Source organism: Pipistrellus hanaki (genome assembly GCF_964339955.1).
Source record: "Pipistrellus hanaki genome assembly, chromosome: 4".
Taxonomy (NCBI): Eukaryota; Metazoa; Chordata; class Mammalia; order Chiroptera; family Vespertilionidae; genus Pipistrellus; species Pipistrellus hanaki.
The window spans coordinates 77,747,687-77,771,428 of NC_140506.1; the positions used below are offsets into that span (position 1 = coordinate 77,747,687).

At 39.1% G+C, this 23,742-nt stretch overlaps 1 protein-coding gene across 4 annotated transcripts in view; it reads right to left on the minus strand.

Moving 5' to 3' along the window:
- The window catches only part of RABGEF1 (RAB guanine nucleotide exchange factor 1), a 50,400-nt gene that overhangs the window by 16,142 nt on the left and 10,516 nt on the right, over positions 1–23,742 (minus strand). For 2 of the 4 annotated variants that reach the window (XM_084880708.1, XM_084880709.1), the window contains exons 2-6: positions 11,981–12,166; positions 9,765–9,931; positions 6,441–6,607; positions 2,733–2,814; positions 1,724–1,856 (exon numbers count right to left, since the gene is read on the minus strand). In XM_084880708.1, coding sequence (XP_084736834.1) covers positions 1,724–1,856; positions 2,733–2,814; positions 6,441–6,607; positions 9,765–9,931; positions 11,981–12,159 — 728 coding nt within the window. In that variant the 5' untranslated portion in view covers positions 12,160–12,166. Of the gene's footprint in view, positions 1–1,723; positions 1,857–2,732; positions 2,815–6,440; positions 6,611–9,764; positions 9,932–11,980; positions 12,167–23,742 lie in introns of all 4 variants that reach the window. The other 2 variants (XM_084880706.1, XM_084880707.1) reach the window with 1 other exon arrangement.

Consider the following 23,742-nt stretch of genomic DNA (forward strand, 5'->3'; position numbering starts at 1 on the left):
CCCTGCAAAGACCAGAAGCTCAGCTGATGTGTCAAGTAACCAGGACCCTAAAGTGAGACTTCTCTTCTGCACTTATCACAAGAAAAGCAAAAGAACATTTTACTGGTTGTGATGAGATTATACTAAGTCTGAAAGCACTAGATATCTGAGAATAAATACTTGAGAAGAACCTGCTGCTCCCTGTCTTGTACACCACCATTAATGTCCTTCTGGAGCATACCAGGGCTTGTGTAAGAGATCAAGAAGCATGTGTCACCTCAGCCTGAATCACTGAGTTCTCCCATCACATCGCAGCTTCACTCCAGAGACTGTTGCTTACCCCCCACCATTTACTTGAATTTCAGTCAAAAGCCCATTTAGGTCTATCTTCTATCTTCCCAAGATCAACTTATTTCTAGTGTGACACCAGAAAGTACTGACCCATCGATCATCAGCCTCACTGTCTAGGAACTCCATTTGAAATTGCTTGGCCCCTCTCCTCCAGAAACACCTCGTCAAGCTCAGTCTTTGTGTGGTTCCCAAATCTGATAGCCTATTCTCTGTGTTTCACTGCCATTGGAATGCAGAGCACTGAGGCTCACTCTACTGGTCATGAAAGACCGGATGTGCTGCCCAGTATTATCTATCCAGTGCTAGCGGAAAGATGTGATTGGAGGAATGGCTGAATAATGAGCACCACTGGTAGAGATGAGAAAAAAATGATACCCATCACATTGATATGGATATTTACAGCTTCCTACTTGATAAGATAGTTAGTACAATGAAATGAGAAAATAATGACATTTCCTCCTTAGAAAATTTGGATATTTTAAAAAATCAGAAACATAAAAAATGATTCTTACCTAAAACTGCTGGAAGTCAGATGGATAAGCAAAATGGTGCCTCGAGCTCTTTCCTCCTATCAATGTACCATATTCTTTTCTTTCTGACCCCACAAAGAAGTTCATATGCTAAGGATGGCAGGCATCTTAGCTTGCTCTCAAGGTCTGAAATTCAAATGTCCTGTTTTCCTACAATGTGGTCTCCCAGTAGTTGGTAGTAAAAACAGTGGCAAATTAAATCCCTCCTTGTTCACAGTTTCGCTTTCCTTAGTTTCAATTACCCATAGTAACTGCGGTTCGAAAATACTAAGTGGAAAACTCCAGAAATAAATAATTCATGTTTTAAATTGCTATTCTGTGTGATAAAACCTTGCACAGTCCCATTCGAGGTGTGAATCATCCCTTTGTCCAACATAGCTACACTGTATACTCTACCTGTCCACTGGTCATGTAGTGTAGTCACTCAGTAACTATCTCAGTTATGAGATCGACTGTCACAGTACCACAGTGCCTGTGTTCAAGTGAACCTTATTTTACTTAATAATGGCCCCATAGTGCAAGAGTAGTGATGCTGGTAATTGAAATATGCCAAAGAGAAGCCATGAAGTTCTTCCTTTAAGTTAAAAGGTGGAAGTTCTCAACTAAGTAAGATATACTGGAAGAGAGAAAGACCAAATAACTTTATTACAGTACATTGTAATTTTTCTACTTTATTCGTTATCTCTTGATGTGCCTAATTTATAAATTAAACTTTATCATAGGTATATGTGCATCGGAGGGAAAAGTACATATAGGGTTCAGCACTATCTGCAGTTTCAGGTTTCCACTTGGGGTTTTAGAACAAATCCCCTGCAGATAAGGGGGATTACTATACAACAATACAAAGCAAAGCAATCAACTACCTGATCCTCTTCTGAACAGCAAGATCTTTCTTCTCATCATCAGTAGTTTCTGGACAGAACACATACTTATAGAGACGAGTCATGATGTACTTTTCAATCTGATCCATTATCTTCTCAACTCTTTCAGGAGGCACTGAAATATCCAAGTGGAAATAAAAGCCCAAAATGAGGAAAGACATTTAAAATTAAGAATTATTTTCATAGTACTTGCTACATAGCAGAAAACTAACTTGCTAAAAATACATTAAACACACCCAAAAAGAAAAGTATGAGGTGTTACGTTGAAATATACCTTTAAAATTTTTATCTGACTTTTGGGACTGCCTTTTACATAATCCCCACTTCTAACTTAAGCTGTTTTGGCAAAACCTACCAGGTGTTAGGTCTTCCTCACACCCAAGTGGGAAGACTCAGCATGGGTCCCTCTCCATTGCTACATTTAGAAAAGCACTTTAAATTCCCAGACTGATGGAAATTTCACTATTCTGAGGTTTACTATAAAACCTTAGAGATCTCTCCCAAGTATATACATGGGATAGATTTCTCAAATGTAAATGTATGCTAAGTACATCCTAAAATATAACATCAATGGAAGTTAAATTCAAGAAGAATTTCTATACACCTAAAGTAAATCAGTGGTTCTCAATTTTCTCCTGCCTTAACCTATAAGAAATATATAATCATGACCAAATAACTCACCAACATGGTAATTTCAAAATGAGGGTTTCATTTAGAAGCCTCCCAAAGAGTTTCAATCAGCTCTGCCCCAACCCTTAATGAAGTTATTAAACCTTGCTCATAAATTACTCTATTGCTTTGATTATCTTGAAACAGTTCATATGGTGGTATTCAATGGCACTCCTAAGTATAAGACCAGCTACCAAAATGCTGGGGTTGGGCACACCAGCCAGGCCTTTAGAGAAAGAGAGAAACTGCTAAGAGATCCAGCAGTCTGGCCCTGTGCAACTAGCAGCAATCCCTCAATTTGGGCTGGGTAGCAAAGTATTACCTTTCCCACGAGTCTGCATTCTTTCAGCCACATTCTGGTAAAAATCCTGAGTGCACTCTGACTGTTCCTCAATGCTTAAATCCTAAAACAAAGCGACAAAGATGCTGCTTGGTAGCTGAAGAAAGATCAGGAGTAAAACTTTAAATTTTATATAGTTTCCGAACCCATTCCTTTAACTGGTACCAATCTCAAAAGTACTCACAAATTATATTAACTGTGCAGGGGAGAAAAGCCTATTCCTAAATATTAATTATAACACTCTATGACTTATTTCCTTTTACTATATATTTTATTAAATGAGTATAATGCATATTTTGATAATTTACATGTTTATGTACATTTCTATTTATCTAACCTACTTAGCCATTTTTTGATGGCTTTATTATAGTAACTAATTTTTTAGACCATGCTCTACTACTGTGCATTTGGGTTCCTTCCCCCTTTACACTCCTATGTACTATAGCTATAAACAATTATGTGAAAGCTGTTTCTTTTGGGTTCTTTGCGATACATTTTCAAAAGAAACTAATAGTTTCTAAGATAGCTTTGAGTATCTATCACTAGATATAATCCTCAGAAACTGCAATGTACAGTCATCAGCCATGTACGTGTGCTTATTCCTCCATGACCTCTACATTGCGCTTCATTAATTTTTATTTGCTTTTACTGATTTTTAGGTGTAAATATATACATATATATGTATGTCCCACTTTCTCCCAAAGAATATATGAAGTCTACATAAAAGATAAACATAAGTTCACCAGAATAAGCTGGAAGGCGATTAAAAAAAGAAAAACAAAAACAAAACATGGAGAGAAACAGAAAGTGAGCCAGGAATGACAACACAAAAATGTATTCCTTGAAGATACAAAACTTAACAGTCAATCCATAAATTTGTCTTTCAACTTTCTAGCAATCATCACTAAGATGAAAATAGTCACATAATTAAGAGTCCAACATATAAAAACAAACTAATTTTTTAGGTGAAATTCTGACACCAAAATTAGAAACTTCTCTCAAGGGTTCTCATAAAGATCTCACTGTAGAAAGGCAAACTCCATAAGACTCTTTCTCACAGACTGCCCCTGCACAGGCCCAGGACGACATACACCAGGGGCTAACGAAACTCTGGTAAAGCATGAGAACCCTGATGCTCTGGTTTAATTCAGAAAGGATGTCCTGGTGTCAGGGACAGTGACCAAACTTGACTTATCTGCTTTACCATGTCTCTCCTTTTCATTCTTTCCTGGTTTGGGCCTTTATTACCACTCACCTGTTTAGCTGCTCTCCCCACCTTTCCTCTCTCTCACATTTCAATCCATCTTTAACATACCACAGTCCAACTGATCATGCTAGATTGTGCCTCAAATCTCCATTAGACAGATACTGCCTTCAAAAGCTGCCCAAGAAAGTCCCCAATAGTTACTGCCTTTAAGGCTCAGTTCACACCTTATCTCCTCTAAAATACTGTCTCTCATTCCTTTAATAAAAAATAAAATAAATAAAAAAATAAAAAAATAAAAAAAGTCTCACAGCATTTGCAGCACTCTGACTACTTTGACGACAGTTCTTTACTGGCTTGGTTTGTTATTGACATAAGAGTCATTTGGTTGAATTAGAATTGTCTAGTAAGGACTAGGTACTACCTTAGTAAATTTTATACATTTTGTAATGTTAAACTTTTATTTATATTCACCACAATTTCCCACTGTTTCCTTCCACTTTACCTGACTTTAATTTTTCATTGCACAGATGTTTGAAAGTTAATAGCATTCTTCATTTCACCTGGTTATTATGAACAATTCTTTTTTTATTTTATTTTATTGATTTTTTAACAGAGAGAAGGGAGAGAGATAGAGAGCTAGAAACGTCAATGAGGGAGAAACATCGACCAGCTGCCTCCTGCACACCCCTCCAGATGTGCCCACAACCAAGGTACATGCCCCCGACCGGAATTGAACCTGGGACCTCTCAGTCCGCAGACTCTACTACTGAGCCAAACCGGCTTCGGCTATTATGAACAATTCGGCTATTATGAACAAGTCTTCAACAGTTCAATTTTAGCTGAGTTGTTTCATATTTAGCTCTTTTATTTGGCTACAATGTAAGGTGAATAGTATGAGACACAAGACCTTAAATAATCTGTAAATAAGCTTCCTGTCTTTTTTAGGAGCAATTAGTAAAAAGCAACTCTGTTCTCCTTTGTTTTCTGGTTGTCTCATAATGTGCTCCTGAGAAACTGAATCCACTTCTGGAATCCTGGTTTATTTCACTGCTTTATATGGTATACTAGAAGCCCAGCACACAAAAATTCGTGCACTCAGGGGGGTCCCTCAGCCTGGCCTGCAACCTCTCACAGCCTGGCCTCTCTCTGTGGAAGGCGACCAGCGAGCTGATCAGGGAACGGCAGCAGCCAGCCCTGCCCCTCTTCACCCCACTGCCACCGCCGGCAGTGGCCTACCTCTGCAGGAGGCGACTGGCGGGGCAATTGGGGGATGGTGCCAATAAGCAGCTGGCCCACCCCCCCACCCCCCTATCACCCTCTGCTGACGCAGGTCACCACCGCCCCTTGATCACTGTCCCCTCCCTCTGTCCGCTGGTATTCACCTTGGCTGGCCTGGCACTTTCTGCTCACAGGCCCCATGCCCCACCAAATGGTTATTCTGCCACTAGGTCGATTTGCATATTAGGCTTTTATTATATAGGATATTAGAGTCCGGTGCACGAATTTGTGCAGGGGTTGGGGGGGGGACTGCAGGAAGTTGGCCACTGGCCCCTAGGAGGGAGCTGGCCCTTGACCCCCTTGGGAAAGGGGCCATGTTCACCGCCACCCACCCCTGGTTCCCCATCCCAGCCCGGGCCCTAAAGCCCTGGCGGGGTCAGGAGAGGAGATGATTGTTGTTGTGCCAGGTGTGGAAGGAACGGACATCATAATGGTGTGCAGAAGGCAGCTGGTCGATGTTTCTCTCCCATCGATGTTTCTAGCTCTCTATCTCTCTATCTCTCTCCCTTCCTCTCTGTAAAAAATCAATAAAATTAAAATTAAAATATATATATATATATATATATATATATATATATATATATATATATATTATTGATTTCAGAGAGAAAGAGAGGGAGAGAGAGATAGAAACATCAATGATGTGAGAGAATCATTGGCTGCCTCTTGCACATCCTCTCCTGGGGATCGAGCCCACAATCCAGGCATGTGCCCTTGGCCATAATCAAACCTGGGACCTTTCAGTCACAGGCTGACACTCTATCCATTGAGCCAAACGAGTTTCCTTCTCTACCTTAGCAAGGAGTGGAAAATTTTAAATCAAAATACAAAAGAAAAACAAAAATACCCTAAAATGATTGCTACTGATCTAACAATTGTTACTTAAAAGCTCAAGGTCTACTAACTATGGTAGTTTATACTATTTACAAGGTACAAGTTAGGAAGGCTTAGTGCTAAAGTATACTATAAAAGTGTCTTGGATGTCACACTTTCCACATAAAGATGATCTAAATGCCACTGAGTTGCAATGGAAAAGTACTAGCCTGGGAGTCAGGTTTTAACTTTGTTCACAGGCATTTCTTAGGTAACTTAATATCTCTGGGTCTTGATTTTCTCAGGTATAAAGTGACAAAGCTGTGCTAAATGATCTCAAAGACCCTTCCTCAAACCAAAACTCTGTTTCTAAGTAGTCACTCTCAACCTACCCTTTTGTAATGCATTGCTTCCAAAAACATCTTGGTCTGCTTATAGATTTCTTGGCCTGTCTTGTGGAAGGTCTTGAGAAATTCTATGAACTCTTTAGACACTCTATCCGTTTCCATGCTGGTTTGCCGGTTTATGGAAGGACTGGGAGCTTTTGCTTCCTGAATTTCTGCTGGGAAAATTGAAAATAAGTTTCATTATACAGAAGAGCCATGCATGGTATTACTTTAAGTTTCTAATTTAAGATTATTTAAATGATGCTTAATCAAAATTAAACTTGACTTTAAATTATTTTATGTTTAAATATTTGGGCAACTTTCCTTAAACTAAATTTATTTTATAAGCAAAAATACAAATAGAAAAAAAACCCTGCATGATGTGAAAGATATCCCTATTCAAACAAAAGTTGCTTTATTTGTATTTTCTTGGCCAAAATATATCATGCTTTGATTTATATATTTAATCATTAATACTAAAATGGCACCACTGTCTTGAACAACTTTCTCAAAGGTTTGCATGAGTTTAAAAAACTAACCAAGTAAGCCGAAACCGGTTTGGCTCAGTGGTAGGGCGTTGGTCTGCAGACTGAAAGGTCCCAGGTTCGATTCCGGTCAAGGGCATGTACCTTGGTTGCAGGCACATCCTTGGCAGGGGGTGTGCAAGAGGCAGCTGGTCGATGTTTCTCTCTCATCGACGTTTCTAGCTCTCTATCTCTCTCTCTTCCTCTCTGTAAAAAATCAATAAAATATATTTTTTAAAAATAAATAAATTAAATAAAAAACTAACCAAGTGAAATAATTGTAAGTACAAAAATTTAAATGACTTATAAAATGTTAGACAATCTTTCCAAATCCATTTTACTTGCCAAAAATGGCAAAAGGCTAATTTGTTTATGTGGAGATTAATAATTATTTATCCACCATTCGGTTTTCTTTTTAAAAAAAAATATATTTTATTAATTTTTTCCAGAGAGGAAGGGAGAGGGATAGAGAGTTAGAAACATCGATGTGAGAGAGAGACATTGATTGGTTGCCTCCTACATGCACCCTGACTAGGGCAGGGGATTGAGCCTGCAACTGAGTCACATGCCCTTGACCAGAATCAAATCCAGGATCCTTCAGTCCAAGGGCCGACACTCTATCCATTGAGCCAAACCAGCCAGGGCCATGTAAAGGTTTTTAAAATAAAAATAACTTGGAATTGTGTCTTTTAAAGTACCAATCTTCTTCCTGTACTATGATGCACATTGTCAGAAGCTCTTAGAACATTTTTCTAAAACTGTCAAGGATGGTCAGTGATTGTACATGATTATTATGCATTTCAGTAATAGAAACCTCATCAAATGTCTATACATACAGGTGAAGATATAGGTAAACACACACACACACACACACACACACACACAAATACACAAATTCAAGGAAAAACACTAAGCCAGGAATTAGGAGACCTGAGCTCTAATACATCAATTCATAACTTTGGGTAAATTAGATAACTTTTATGAGCTTTCATGTCATTTGTAAAATGAGGCAGTTAGAGCTGCTGGTTTTATAAAGTCAGTACTATTTCATCTGCTGTCATATGCCATTTCATTATCTATCATCCTATATAACAAAATGGTAATATGCAAATTGACCCTAATGGCAGAATGACCAGAATGACCGCTCCACCAGTCACTATGAGGCATGCTTCCACCTCTTGGTCCCTTTCCCCAGCCGTCTCAGATCACCCAATGGAGAATGGGGAACTGGGCGTGGGTAGCGGCAGGGGGCAGGGCCAGCTCCAGGCAGCTGGGGAAGATGGCTCTGATCGCAGACCAGGTCTAGAAACCGTAACCATGCACAAATTTCATGTGCTGGACCTCTAGTAAATTCATAAGATCAGTGAGACTTTTCCCAAAGCAGGAAAACAGAATTTAAGCTAAATAGGAAAGAATGGCTTTGATCAATGCCCTTGAGCTCTCTATTAGCAAAGACTACTCTCTCAGAAAAACAGCATGTCTTAAAATAATTAACACTTACTATAGACTTACAGTGTGTTAGGTACTGTGCTAAACTCTTTACATACATCAACTCATTTAACCTAAAGACATGCCTTTGGTAAGTATTACTATCCTTCAGAACAGACAGGCTTAAAGAGATTAGCTTGCTCTGAGTCACAAAGCCGTATACCGAAAAGCTGAGACTCAAACCAGGCTGACTCTGAAGCTTATGTTCTTACCCACATTAGTATATTACCTCCTAATAAATAAATCATGAGCCAAATATATTCTTAATTTAATCTCCAGTGGGTACTGACTATCCTCCAAATTAATCATGTGAACTAAAAGATTATTTTAAGATTTTCATTTTTAAGAGAAATGCTGTATATTTCTGGTTATAAGCAACCTTTCTTCAATAAAGCTAAACATAAGTCATTAAATTCAAGACCAGAAAGATCTTAAGGAATGATGTTATTCATTCCCCTGCCTTTAGGCAGGCCAAAAAACCTCATCTCAACTATCCCAAGTTGAGGGGCTGGGAGTGAGATGGGGCTCCCAAGAAAAGAGCTCTTCTGATAGCATCAGTGTTAGGTCCCACGATCCCTCACTATTCCAAATTTACTGCACAAAGGTTACCAACATAAATGCTCAGAGACCAAGTCCTAACAACAGACATTCTCTCTTGCTTCCTGCAAGAGAACAAGTGTGACTTTGGCGATAATCCTGTTGCTGGTTTATATGGCATTTTAAGAAGTAGGATGATTAATTAAGGTCAAGTACATACACATCAGTGCACTAGAAAATGCATACTATGGGTTACGTTCACCAATCTAAAAGCCCAAAGTGAGTCCTTGTGTTGATGTTCTCCATATATTTCCTCAAATATTGTCTCTCAGATAAGCTCACAGAAAACTTCCTTTTTAGATGACTTCAAGCCTAGAAACAGCCATTTCTGATAAGACATGAATGATAGGGACAACACGTAAAGGAGAATAAACCAGGATCCAAAAATTAAAGGCACAAAAAAAAAAAAAAAAAATAGAACATCCAAAAAGACAGCCATTTAGATGGGAATGAATTTTACAAAGAAAACTATATATTTCATTTCTCTTTATTTCTCCTAGAGTAAATAAACAAGCTGCTCTAAAAAAAACAACCAAAGAGATTTTTTGTCTCATATATTGCCTGACCCTCAAACCCAATTTCATATATCACCTAATCCTCAAATCTGAGTTCATAGTCTCTAAAAGCTTTTACAGAAATTAAAAGGCTGAGCCTACATGTATGTGGATCTACTCTGTACTTCATTTAGGCACAGAAGAAAAAAAGAGAATCAGAAAATTACCCTTCTTTGATCCAACCCTGGATGAAGCACTAAAGAACTTTTTCACTGTGGTAACCTTGCGAGTCTTCTCATTGGTTTTCTTTTCTTCAAACTTGGAAAATGTGAGGGACTGAGCCCCTTGGCTGGTCTGACTGCTGGCAAAGGCCTCTTCTTCCTCCCGCTGTAGTCTGTAATTTAAGAGAGGATTAATGGCCCAGATATTCTCCAAGTTTTCCTTGTATCTAAAGGTTATTACTCAACGAATTGAGGAGGGTCTAAAATTTTTAGAATTAGAGGCTAAATACACCAAATAATAGGTCTGGAGTTTCTGACATGAAGCTATATTACATGTTACTATAGACTTTAAAGAGACTTTCTCCACAGATCATGTTCATTCAGCAACTGTACGAGAGATACACAAAAGAAAGCCCAGTCTTTTTCCCTAATAAGCTGAAGGTCAAACAGAAGGAAAAGGTAACTAAATAATTACGATATAATGTAATAGCTCCTATAGTAGAGAGTAAGACACAAGTGCTATGAGAACACAGGAAAGAACAACTAAATCTGGTGGAGAAGTCCAAGACATTTAGGTATGTCTTAAAGGATGAATAAGATTCCACCAAGTCAAAAGGCATCCTGGAAAGGAGCTACAAATGCGAAGGCATAAGGTTCTTGTTACAAACCAAGTGTAGTCAGAGTACCGATGGAGTGATAAATATGAGGCTTATTTGTATATAGGCACCAACCAGATAGTAAGAAACCTGGGTTAGTAGAATTTGCACAATTAGTTGTAGATAGTATGAGAGGTGAAGGAGAAATTAAGAATATGCCAATGTTTTTTAGCCAAATGAATTAATGGTGATGTCATTAACTGATTCAGAAAGAGGTGAGGAGAAAATGTTGAAAATGGGGATTAGAGTAAATAAAAGCACTAATTTTGGCCTTAGACCTGTTGAATTTGAGGTATTTATAATAAGCCTCAAAATCTATGTATAGAACAATGGTTCTCAAAGTGTGATTCCCCAGACAGTAGCATCAGCATCACTTAGAAACTTGTCATAAATGCAAATATTCAGGCCTCACTCCCAACCTAATAAAGTCAGAGACTCTGGGAATGAAGTCCAGCAATCATTGTTTTTACAAGATTTCCATCCAGGTGATTCTCATGCCTGTGGGAGACCTCAAGTGAAATTACAATTGGAAGGAGTAAGAAACCAACAAAATCACAGGGAGAGGTGGTTAGTCTGAGAATGGAAGAGATCTACAGCTTTCTCTGAAACAAAACAGAAGGTAATATAGATAGTACATTTGGCAGTGAAGAGGGGAGAAAGCTAAGAACATTCATGTTTAGTGTCCTCTACTTCTTCATGAAATAGATCAGCTACTGAGAATATCAGGAGTGCAGTGAGAAATCTGAAGGAATAGTTAATCTTCTATTTTTTTTCCCCTCTCTTTGATTGACCATGAAGTCACCGAAAGGCGTGAATGTACTTTATAATTCTGTGAGTTCACCAGAAAAGCGGTCATTCAAAATGTGGCTAATTAGGTATAAAACTAGCAAAAGTGGTTAGAGTTCAGCTTGACTTTCTTTTACTGAGAAGTTTCAGATTCAAGTATGCTCTGGCAAAGAATTAACATTATTTGTGGCATTTTATTATTTCCTATGCTCACCAGCTAGGCCACTTTTAATTTTTATCATAATCATATTTCTAGATAATACAAACTTCTCAAATAATAGTTCTGACCTACAAACCCCATTTTGGAAAAGTTAAATTTTCATAATTCAAGAACTACAAATTTATTGATTTGTATATACTACGTGTTTGTGATATGCCAGATGCCATGCTGGATATAACAAAAAATGGGGGTAAACAATGCTTGATGAGAGCCATATGCCAAGTCCTGTGCTAAGGACATCATAAATATTTCCTCATTTAGCCTCCACCATGAAGTATGTTTACCTCCATTCTTCTACTCCCAAATGTTACGGTCTGTATTAGGAAACTCATACACTTCAAACACAAAATACTTAAATGGTAAGACAAAAGAGAAAATGAAGGCACTGAAGCTATTCATTGAATACTGACTGAGAAGAAGAGGGGAAAATTTTTTTCTCTTAATATTAGTCTGATTTGCTGAAAGCTCAAGACAGAAGAGAAAAAAATGTATTCTGACAAGAACAGTACTATGTATCCAGTTATATCACTGTAAAACCACCCCTAGTTAAGTCTTTTTACCGCTCTGCCAGTTCCCAATCCTCCTGAATCTGCTTCTGCCTGGCTTTGTGGTACTCCTCCCTCCAGCATTTGGAACAGAAGCCCTGCCAAGCAGGGTTGCCATAGTAACCACATCCTTTCTTGCACAGGAGTTCTGATTGGTCCACATGAATTCCTCTGCGTTCAGACTTAAGGCTCATTTTCTTCCTGTTAATCAAATAACAAACAAGAAAGTGTTGTTGAAAATGAATTATTCTATCAGCACAGCAATTAATACCCCCAAAACAATTCCATATCTTCAAGTTATAGGGGAAGGAAGAAGAAAAAGGAGAGGAGGAGGAGGTAGGGAAGGAGAAAAGGAGGGAAGAAAGACAGTTTAAATAAAGCAAATTCTTGACATACGTAGCCATATTAAAGAAAACACTTATTTCCTGCCCAGTTACATAATGAACACTTTAAGAAAGGACTAATGTTACATTAAAGACTTAACAGTAAAACACAAAATTATAACTCTTAGAAAAAAGTATAGGGGGAAAACTTCATGACATTGATTTTGGCAAAGATTTCTTGGATATTACACCAAAAGCACAAGTAACAAAATAGACAAATGGGACTACAGCAAACTGTGCAGAAAAAAATCAATAAAATGATATAAAGTGAATATTTTGTCTCAAATAATTCAACATTTACCAAGAAAATGAATATAATTAAAGCATCAGAACAATCTAAACTCTTCAAGAAGGCATTCAGGGATCTCAGCAATCTAGGACAAATTAATATGAGCCCACTAGTTGTCATCACTCACTACATACATACACTACATACACAGGTACTTAATATAATTATTTATGGCAAAAAAAACAACAAAAACACACAAGGTAGACATTATCTCCATTTTATTGTATGTGAAATCTGAGGCTCAGAGAAATTTTCAAAAGTATGTAAACTCTACTAAAAACAAACAAAAGAGAAGGAATTCAAAACCAGGTAAGCTTCCAAAATCCTTGTATCACATTGTCCCCAATCTACTTGTCCAAACTCAACTCACATCCCTGAGCACAATAATGTTCATATGACCATTTCCTAAACAAAACATGCATGTTTGTGCCTCAGCTTAGAATTCTTTCCTCTACTTTTCTTCTGCTTTTTAAAAATGATTCACTATGAAAGCTCATTTTAATGGTCATCCCTTCAATGAAACTTCCCATGAGGTTCCTTCCACCCAGAATTAACTTTGAACTTCCATTCTTGTAACATTAGTTATTTAGGAACCAGTTAAGTCCATTCTACTTCATCATAAAGGATCATTTCAGCCCTGTCTGGATGACTCGGTTGGAGCATCATCCCATACACAAAAAGTTGGGGGTTTGATCTCTGATCAGGGAACATATGGGAAGCAACTGATTGATCCTTCTCTCTCACATTGCTGTTTCTCTCTTGTCCCCCCGGTCCCCCCCAAAAAAACAAACAAACAATAAAAACATATCTTTGGGTGAGGATTAAAAAAAAAAAAAAATTGCCCTAGCTGGTTTGGCTCAGTGGATACAGTGTCGGTCTGTGGACTGAAAGGTCCCAGGTTCAATTCCGGTCAAGGGCATGTATCTTGGTTGTGGGCACATTCCAAATAGGGAGTGTGCAGGAGACAGCTGATGATGTTTCTCTCCCATCGATTTCCTCTCTGTAAAAAAATCGACAAAATATATATTTTTTAAAAAATCAAATGTTTGACTTCTGCCGAATCCGGTTTGGCTCAGTGGATAGAGCGTCAGCCTGCAGACTAAAGGGTCCCAGGTTCGATTCCGGTCAAGGGCATGTACATTGGTTGCGGGCACATCCCCAGTAGGGGGCATGCAGGGGGCAGCTGATTGATGACTCTCTCTCTCATCAATGTTTCTAGCTCTCTATTCCTCTCCCTTCCTCTCTGTAAAAAATCAATAAAATATATATATTTTTAAAAATAAAATAAAATAAAAAAATAAATAAAAATCACGTTTGACTTCCTATCACTTAGTCTAGTAGCATCTTGAGGAGCTGCTTTATATTCCCAACAGAACACAGCATGGTGCTAAGGTGCTCAATATGTGTTTTGAATTGCATATGGAGATAGGGCTGCTCTCTATTCAGGCTTAATTTGAACAGTGAATATGTTTTCCTTTAAGATTTGATGCAAATTATTTTTCTTTAATATATCTTTATTGGTTTTGAAGTGGAAGGGAGCAATGGAAACATCAATGATGAAAGAGAATCATTGATCAGGTGCATCCTGCGCCACCACCACCGCCACCACCATCACCACTACCACTACCACCACCACCACCACCACCCAATGTGGATGGAGCCCACAACCTAAGCATGTGCCTTGATTGGGAATTGAACCATGACCTACTCACTCATAGCTCAACAACCACTGAACCACACCAACTGGGCAAGATTTGATTCAAATTTGAGGACTTATGTAAGATATAAAGTCAGAAGGAGAAGCCAATTTAAATACGTGTCATAAGTTGATTAGGAAACCAGAAAAAAATTTTAGCTATGATTTTCCTTTATAGACTATCAGCAAAATAATTTGAATTTTTGATTAAGCTAATCTTTCACCATTATCATCCTGTAGTAACTTTCTGCAAAGCTATTATCTAGCAAGATTCCTTGGCCAGGACCGGTTTGGCTCAGTGGATAGAGCGTCGGCTTGGGGACTGAAGGGCCCCTGGTTCGATTCCGGTCAAGGGCATGTACCTTGGTTGCGGGCATGTCCCCAGTGGGGGGTGTGCAAGAGCAGCTGATCGATGACTCTCTCTCATTGATGTTTCTAACTCTCTATCTCCCTCCCTTCCTCTCTGTACAAAAATCAATAAAATATATTTTTAAAAAAAAGATTCCTTATTTGGTAAGGTAGTCTTCATCTCTGGCAATCAACTAGATCTTACTAATAATCCTGTTAGGTTGACTCATTTGCCAATCCCTATTTCATTTTTGCTGCTACCATATTATAATTGTTAAGGGAGTGGGGAAGAACCACCTGAGAGCTCTGAATAGTGGGGTGGGGTGGTCCTATCTAATGTCACACGTGTTAGAGTTAAAATTTGAAATAATACCTCAACAAGTCCCTACGTTTGCTTTCTTTTCTACTATACCATGTCTTATTTGCTCATAGCATCAGGATTGTATTATAAATTGCTAACCCCCAATTTCCATTTAAATTCACAGAATAATAAAATGGTCTTCAATCTTCTGCCTATAAACTAACTGTCAAACAAGAACAGGGAAAAGTGGAACTCCACAGCATATATTCAAGAAGCTCACATGTCTAGAAAAAAGTAAGTTATGTATCTTGTGGACCCTACCAAATTTACTAAGTGCCAACTGTGTGCACAGAACAGACTAGATACCATTGTTAATACAACTGATAGAACATGTCCTTTCCCTCAGTAAGTTCATAACAAACAAACAAAATCAAACAAACAAACAAAAAAAACCCACAAAAGGCATACTGAGCAAGGCAGAAAGATATAGTGCTATGAAACTATGGGGAAGAAAAAGACAAGATAATTCTGACCCGTTCGGGGGACGTTCAGGAGGCAACCAATCAATGTCTCTCTTTCATGCTGATGTCTCTCTACCCCCTTCCCCCACCATCTCTGAAAATCAATGGAAAAAATATCCTCAGGTGAGGATTAACCAAAAAATAAACAAATAAATTTTGAGAGGCATTTTCTAGGTTGGATTGGGGGGAAAGTGCAGAACAGGAGACAGAGATAGTGTTCAACAGACAACTACAATAAGAAGGCAATGCAGTGGGAATGGAACGGGGAGTAGTGGCAACACACTTTGCAGGTGGGATCTGTAAAAATTAACTAATGAGACATGGCAGAGAGACTTGCAAATTTATAAAAACTCTTTACTGTCCCTACAAAATTAAAGCCCTCCAAAGACAGCATTTAGATTTAACATACTTATTTAGTAGATGAGGTTGAGGTAGAGAGGAAGAACTAAATCTACTCAGAGTCTAGAATGTTAAAGAAACAAAGACTTTTTGTTCCCTTGGTTCTCTCCTTTTACAATAAAGATGAAGGCACCGAGACTGTGAACTTTATGATCTGTTCAAGCAAAATGGTAGTGCCTGGCCAGCATGGCTCAGTGACTGAGCATTGACCTATGGACCAGAAGGCTATGATTCGATTCCGGTCAGGGCACATGGCTGGGTTGTGGACTCAGTCCCCAGTGTGGGGCATGCAGGAGGCAGATGATCAATGACTCCCTCATCATTGGTGTTTCTGTCTCTCTCTTCCTCTCCCTTCCTCTCTGAAATATATATATCTTTAAAAAGGTAGTAAGTGGTATGGACATCACTAGAGTCTATACGTATATTAATCCCAAATTCCATCAAACTATTTTGAAAGCCTAAGCTAATCTTTCACCATTATCATCCTGTGGTAACTTTCTTCAATTCCAAGAGGAATGGGCAAATGAAATATCCATTTTTCCTTATATCAATTCAGTAAGTTTTTAATTTTTTATACTACAAATACTATAGCACAGGTCTGTGTTACTAAAAAAAAAAAAAAAAAAAAAAAATTTTAAATTCTCTCCTGAGGATATTTTCCCACTGATTTTTAGAGAGAGAGAGAAAGGGAGAGGGAGAGACAGAGAGAAACACCGATATGAGAGAGACATATCAATTAGTTGCCTCCTACATGCACCCACCCAGACCCCGGGGAACCTGCAGCCAAGGTATGTGCCCTTGACCAGAATCGAATCCAGGACCCTTCAGTCCTCAAGGCAACAATAAAATTAACATATGCACCAGCGACCTTCATTTTCTTGAGGAACTGTTACCTCAATCCACAAGGGTAGGCTGCCAGCAGCCACGTTTGTATACCTGCCACTTCAGGGCCACAGATGACTGAGCCAGAGACGGACATGTGACCCAAACAGAAGTTTGGAAATGAGACTAATCTGGGCTGTTCTCTTGAATGATTGAGGAAGTGTGGCATGACCATTTCCATCAGGTGACCTGAGTAAGAGGATAACAGGTCTGCAGAGTGAAATAGATACAAGAAGCAAAGAAAAGTAGAAGAAAAATACTCTCTAGGTCCTGAAAGGTTTCCATTTCTCAGTTTCAGTCCATTCCTAAGATTCAGTTGCCTGCCTACCCTCAGATTCTGGGACACAATCCTGATCCCCCCCACTGTTTTTTCTTTTTTCTTACACTTGTTCCAATACAGTCTATCTGTACCCAAAGCCTTGTTCAGGTACTATTCTAGAGCTACAAAAAAAAAACAAAAACACGATTTCTATGAAGTCTGCTTAGTAAATATTAAGAGCTCAATAAGTATTAAGATAAAAACAATAATAGTTGCTATGAGTCTCTAAAGACCAATTTGGTGTGGTCATAAGATCATAACGATCAGTCATATCTGCATTCAAATCTCAGTTCTGCCACTTATTAGAAATGTGACTTCAGGCAACTTAATATTTCTACAACTTTCATTTATATCTCTCTGTCCAACTTCTGCTCCTACTATTCTTAACCTTTTCACAAATCTGAGCCCCACAGGCTTTGTGCCCCATGACCTTTGCTCTCTGATATTTCTTTTTTTTAAATATATATTTTATTGATTTTTTCTACAGAGAGGAAGGGAGGATAGAGAGTTAGAAACATCGATGAGAGAGAAACATCTATCAGCTGCCTCCTGCACACTCCCTACTGGGTATGTACCTGCAACCCAGGCACATGCACTTGACCAGATTCGAACCTGGGACCCTTGAGTCCGCAGGCCGACACTCTATCCACTGAGCCAAACCGGTTAAGGCTGCTCTCTGATATTTCACCTGAGATAATGTTACTTTACATGGCAAAAAAAAGGACTGCAGATAATTATGTTTACTAATCAGCTGACTTTAAAATAGGAAGATTAGCATTGGCAGGTTTGGCAGGTTTGGCTCGTGAATAGAGCATCGGCCTGGGGCCTAAAGGGTCCTGGGTTTGGGTGGAGTGCGGGAGGCAGCCAATCAATGATTCTCATCATTGATGTTTCTATCTCTCTTTCCCTATACCTTCCTCTCTGAAATCAATAAAAAAAAATATATTTTTTTTAAATAGAGAGATTAGCCAAAACTGGTTTGGCTCAGTGGACAGAGCGTCAGCCTGCGGAATGAAAGGTCCTAGGTTTGATTCCGGTCAAGGGCATGTACATTGGTTTCGGGCACATCCCCATGGAGGGTGTGCAGGAGGTAGCTGGTCGATGTTTCTCTCTCATCGATGTTTCTAGCTCTCTATCCTTCTCCCTTTCTTTCTGAAAAAATCAATAAAATATATTTTAAAAAAATAGAGATTACTCTGAAAAAGAAAAATCTTTGCAAGAAATGACACTGGGATAATTGAATAGCCACATGCAAAAGAATTAAGTCAGACCCTAGCCTCACACACTATACAAAAATTAGCTAAAAATGAATCAAAGGCCTAAGTGCAAAAGCTAAAACTATAAAAACTCCCGGAAGAGTTTAACACCAAAAACAAGAGCAACAAAAGTCAAACAAATTGTACTTCATCAGAACTAAAACTTCTGTGCTTCCAAGGACCACATCAAGAAAGTAAAGACAGATAACAGTTTTGGTGATTACCAGAGCAAAAGGGGGTAATTGGATTATATTAGAAGAGGGTAAAGGGAAGTTACGGGTGATGGAAGGAGACTTGAGCTGGAGTGGTGAACACAAAATACAATATACCAATGTATTACAGAACTGTACAACTGAAATACCTATATAATTTTATTAATGCCATTCCAATAAATTAAAATTAAAAAGTTTTTTATTTTTTAAAATATATTTTTATTTATTTTTTACAGAGGAAGAGAGAGGGATAGAGAGTTAGAAACATCGATGAGAGAGAATCATCCATCAGCTGCCTCTTGCACACCCCCCACTGGGGATGTGCCCGCAACCAAGGTACATGCTTTTCACCAGAATCGAACCTGGGACCTTTCAGTCTGCAGGCCTACGCTCTATCTACTGAACCAAACCAGTTAGGGCAATAACCTGATTTTTTTAATAGGTAAAAGACCTGAATAGACACTTCCTTAAGGAAGATATACAAATGGTCAATAAGCACACAAGAAAACATGTTTGACTTTATTGATCATCAGGGAAATGTAAGTCAAAACAATTAGCTACCACTTCACATCCAGTAGGATAACAAAGTCAGATAATAAGTGTTAACAAGGATGTGAAAAAATGAGAACCCCATTCACTGCTGGTGGGAATGTAAGATGGTGTAGCCAATTTTGGAAACCATCTAACAGTTCCTCAAACCATTGAACAGAGTTACCATATGACCTAGCAATTCCACTTCAAGGTATTTACCCAAGTAAAACAAAAACTTATGTCCACACAGAAAGTTGTACATAAATGTTTATAGCAGCATTATTTATAATAGTCAGAAGGTGGAAACAACCCAAATGTCCATCAACTGATGAATGAAAAAAAAATGCAATATAACACACAATGTAGTTATTACTCAGTCATAAAGAGAAATTAAGTACCGATACATGCCACAATTAACCTTGAAAACGTGATGCTAAGTGAAAGAAGCCAGTCATAAAAGACTATATATAATATAATCCCATTCATATGAATGTCCAGAACAGGGAAATCTACAAAGACAGAAAGTAGATTAATGGTTGCTTAGGGCTGAAGGGGAGAGGATGGGAATAAAGGAAATAGTTAAATTGTCTGGAAATCTTTTTGAGGTGATGAAACTGTTCTACAGTTGGTCATAGTGATGGCTGCTATTGAATTGTGTTGTTTAAATGGGTGAATGATACCCCAATAAAATTGTTTTTAAAATAAAAATCAGAAGAGGGCACAATGGGATGCCAGAGAACTACTGTTGGCTTTGAAGGTGGAGAAACCATAAGCCCAGGAATGTGGGTGGCTTCTAGAAGCTGAGAATGACCTCTGGCTGACAGCCCGCAAAGAAATGAAGAATTCGGTCCTATAATCACTTGGAATTCAATTCTGCCAACATGAGTATGTCTGGAAGCAGATTCTCCCCACAGCCTCCAGATAAAAGTCCAGGCTGGCTTTACACCTTAATTTTGACCTCTGGAGATCCTTAACAGAGGATCTAACTGAGCTGGCCAGGATTTCTGATTCACAGAACTTTGAGAGAGCAAATGGGTGGTGTTTTAAGCTGCTAATAAGTTTGTGGTAATCTGTTATAGCAACAACAGAAAACTGTTATAGGCCTCCTTTACATTTCTGTCACCTTTGCACAGGTGTTCTAATGCCGAGAATGCTGTGCTATTAGCTATTCATATGGTGATTCTCTCTCATCATTTAGGTCTCAGCTTTCACATCACACTTTCAGAAAGGCCTTCCCTGGTCACTCAAAGTAGTAGCTACCCCAACCTACCCGACTCTCACCTCCACCTTAGGCCCAGCACAGTTTCTCCATATCCGATCTGTTTCTAATAAGGGAGGGTAAGGAAAGGTGTGCAGGAAAGAAGTAGCTAAGCAGGCCTGAGTTGCTCAAATCATGTACATTCTCTCTTTTTTTTAAAAATATATTTTATTAATTTTTTACAGAGAGGAAGTGAGAGGGATAGAGAGTCAGAAACATTGATGAGAGAGAAACGTCGACCAGCTGCCTCCTGCATATCCCCCACTGGGGATGTGCCCGCAACCAAGGTACATGCCCTTGACCAGAATTGAACCTAGGACCCTTCAGTCCGCAGACTGACACTCTATCCACTGAGCCAAACCGGTTTCGGCTCATGTACATTCTCAAAGAGCATGCTTGTGTGATTGGCCCTGGGCCAGATCCTGGACACTGAGGTATTAAGTGTGTCCTTATGTAACTGATAAGGGTGTTTTATGCTTGGAGCCTTGAACCACACTGTGCCAATTTGTCTAGACCAGTTTATGCAAACAGTGTAATGCTTTCCTTGTGGGGGGCCCAAAGTTATAGCAACTGTAGTCAATCATGAAGGCACTTATGCCTATGTGACCAGCCTCCAATAAAAAACCTGGAATCCTAGTTTAAGTCAGGTTCCCTAACAGAAACACATCACACGTGTTGCTACAGTTTGTTGCTGGAGGATTAAATGTACTCTGTACAGCTCCACTGGGAGAAGATTCCTAGAAGTTCATACCTGGTATCCTCCAAACTGCTAATTCCACCATTTTCCTGAATTGATCATTTTTTGCATCATTTCACTGTAATAAAAATAGCTAGGAGTACTTCTAGCAAATTAACAAACCTGAGAAAGTCTTGGGGACTACTGACACGGGTTGTGATTATAAAGGTGTGGCATGAGGGAGGCCTTACTGGTAATAGAATGGTTCTGGATCTTGACTATGGTGGTGGTTACAGGAATCTAGACACGTGATAAAATGACAAAACTATATACACACATTGTATGATGTCAATTTCTTGGTTTTGATATTGCACAATAGTTATGTGTGATGTAACCATTGAGGGGAAACTGGATGAAGAGTACATAGTACCTCTTGTACTTCCTTTGCAACTTCCTGTTAATCTGTAATTTCAAATGTTTGTTTATTTTTTATTGATTTCAGAGAGGAAGGGAGAAGGAGAGATAGAAACATCAATGATGAGAAAGAATCATTCATAGGCTGCCTCCTGCACACTCCACACTGAGGATAGAGCACTCAATCCGGGCATGTGCCCTGATGGAATTGAACCTGTGACCTCCTGGTTCATAGATTGATGCTCAACGGCTGGGCCATGCCATCCAGGCTCAAATTAAAAATTCCAATAAAATTTTAAAAATAAACACCTATGATTGAACCAATGTGTATCGACAGTTAAATATATCATAAGATCATTTCTGTTTCTCAGTATAAAAAACAACGCAAGCAAGTGAACCACCAAAAGTGCATGTTATGATTTGAAAGGCTATGTAGTGGTAATGACAGCTCTGTTTCAGTGGGGCAAAGCAGGCACAGTCCACACATACAGAGCAGGCACCAGAGCTACAGAGCGTATACTTTTCAGTTAGGGAGATCAATTTGAGACTCAAGTCTGTTTTTCCTAGGCCCATGGTCGGCAAACTCATTAGTCAACAGAGCCAAATATCAACAGTATAACGATTGAAATTTCTTTTCTGTGCATGGGCCACGGCGTTTCAATCGCACTGTACCTGTACGTGTGTGCCCGCACGTGGTATTTTGTGGAAGAGCCACAATCAAGGGGCCAAAGAGCTGCATGTGGCTCTCGCTCTCGAGCCGCAGTTTGCCGACCATTGTCCTAGGCAGAAAAGACCTTCCAGAGGCAAGATACTGTTACCACTGCAGCCTGGAGAAAAATTAGAACAGACACACCCAGTTCCCGTTTGAGCACTACACTCCAAGAAGTAGGCTTTTATTGAGCAATCTGGGCATTAAGAATGCATCCTTTAATCCACCCACTCACATTAAGAAGGACAGAGTAGAAAACTATTTGAGATAGTTGAAATTCCTGTAAATTCTGCACCAGGGCTAGGATTTAATGTGGGCTTAAGTACACTAAAAAGAGCCAGAGGACTTCAAATCCTAGAGATGTGTTCTTCCTTATGGCTCTGCGGGCAAACCAGATTCTTCACCTCATTAAAAAAAAGGGAGGGCGGGGGAAGATACCATCAATGTGGATTTGAGTAGCTTCTCACTATCTTCCCTCTGAGAGTCCCGCTTTCCTCCTATTCTTGGGTTCCATGTCATGTTGTCACAGATCACTCCTCTAAGCAACTCACCTGGGATTTATAGGAAACATCAAATCAACTCTACCAAAATGATAACTATCCTTTGACCTCAGTTAAGAAATAAAACTTTTCCCTTAAATTTGCTTCTTTCCAATTATATTATAATAAAGAAAACTAGGGCCTGGTGCACAGATGTGTGCATATTTAAAGGAAATAATTAGAAGGTGGCCAGCAGGGCGGGACTGGGTGAAATTGGCCAGACACTCTCAGGAGCCAAACTTCCATGGTCCCTCCCCAGCCAGGCGCACCTGGGGCGCCTGTGGAGTGAGTGGGCTCCCTCAGCCTGGCCTGCAGGAATTGGGCGGAAACCAGTAATCCGACAATCCCCAAGAGGTCCCAGGGTCTAAGAGGGCACTCTGCAAAATTGCTGTCACTTGGCAGCTCCTGCGTTGAGCGTCTGCCCCCTGGTGGTCAGTGTGTGTTGTACCTACTGGCCGGTTGGCAGGTCGCTTATATATACACGTATAGATTTTTATTCTTTGAAAAACCAGAACTAGCCATAGCTGGTTTGGCTCAGTGGATGGAGCATCAGCCTGAAAACTATAGGGTACCGGTTTTAATTCCAGTCAAGGGTACATGTTTGGGTTGGGGGCTCAATCCCTAGTAGGAGGCATGCAGGAGAGGTAGCCCATCAATGATTCTATTTTCTCTCTCTCTCTCTCTCTCTCCCTTTCTTTCTGAAGTCAATAAAAAATATTTTTTTTATGTTTCTAAACATAAATGTTTAGAAGTTTTTATCTCTCTCTCCTTCTCCCTTCCTCTTTGAAGTCAATAAAAATATATTTTAAAAAAAGAAAAACCAGAGCTATATGGACAAGTAGATAATAAAGTAGAAAGAAAATAAAAACATCACGCAGAGACAGTCATTATATTCTTGTAGTACTTTCCCTACTTGTCACTCATCTATCCAACAAATATTTATATACTGATTTACACTATATGAGAGGCACTTGAAATCAAATTCTAGTATAAGTAAAGCAGTTTAAACCTCCAAGGTGCTTACGGTCTAGTATGAAAGACATA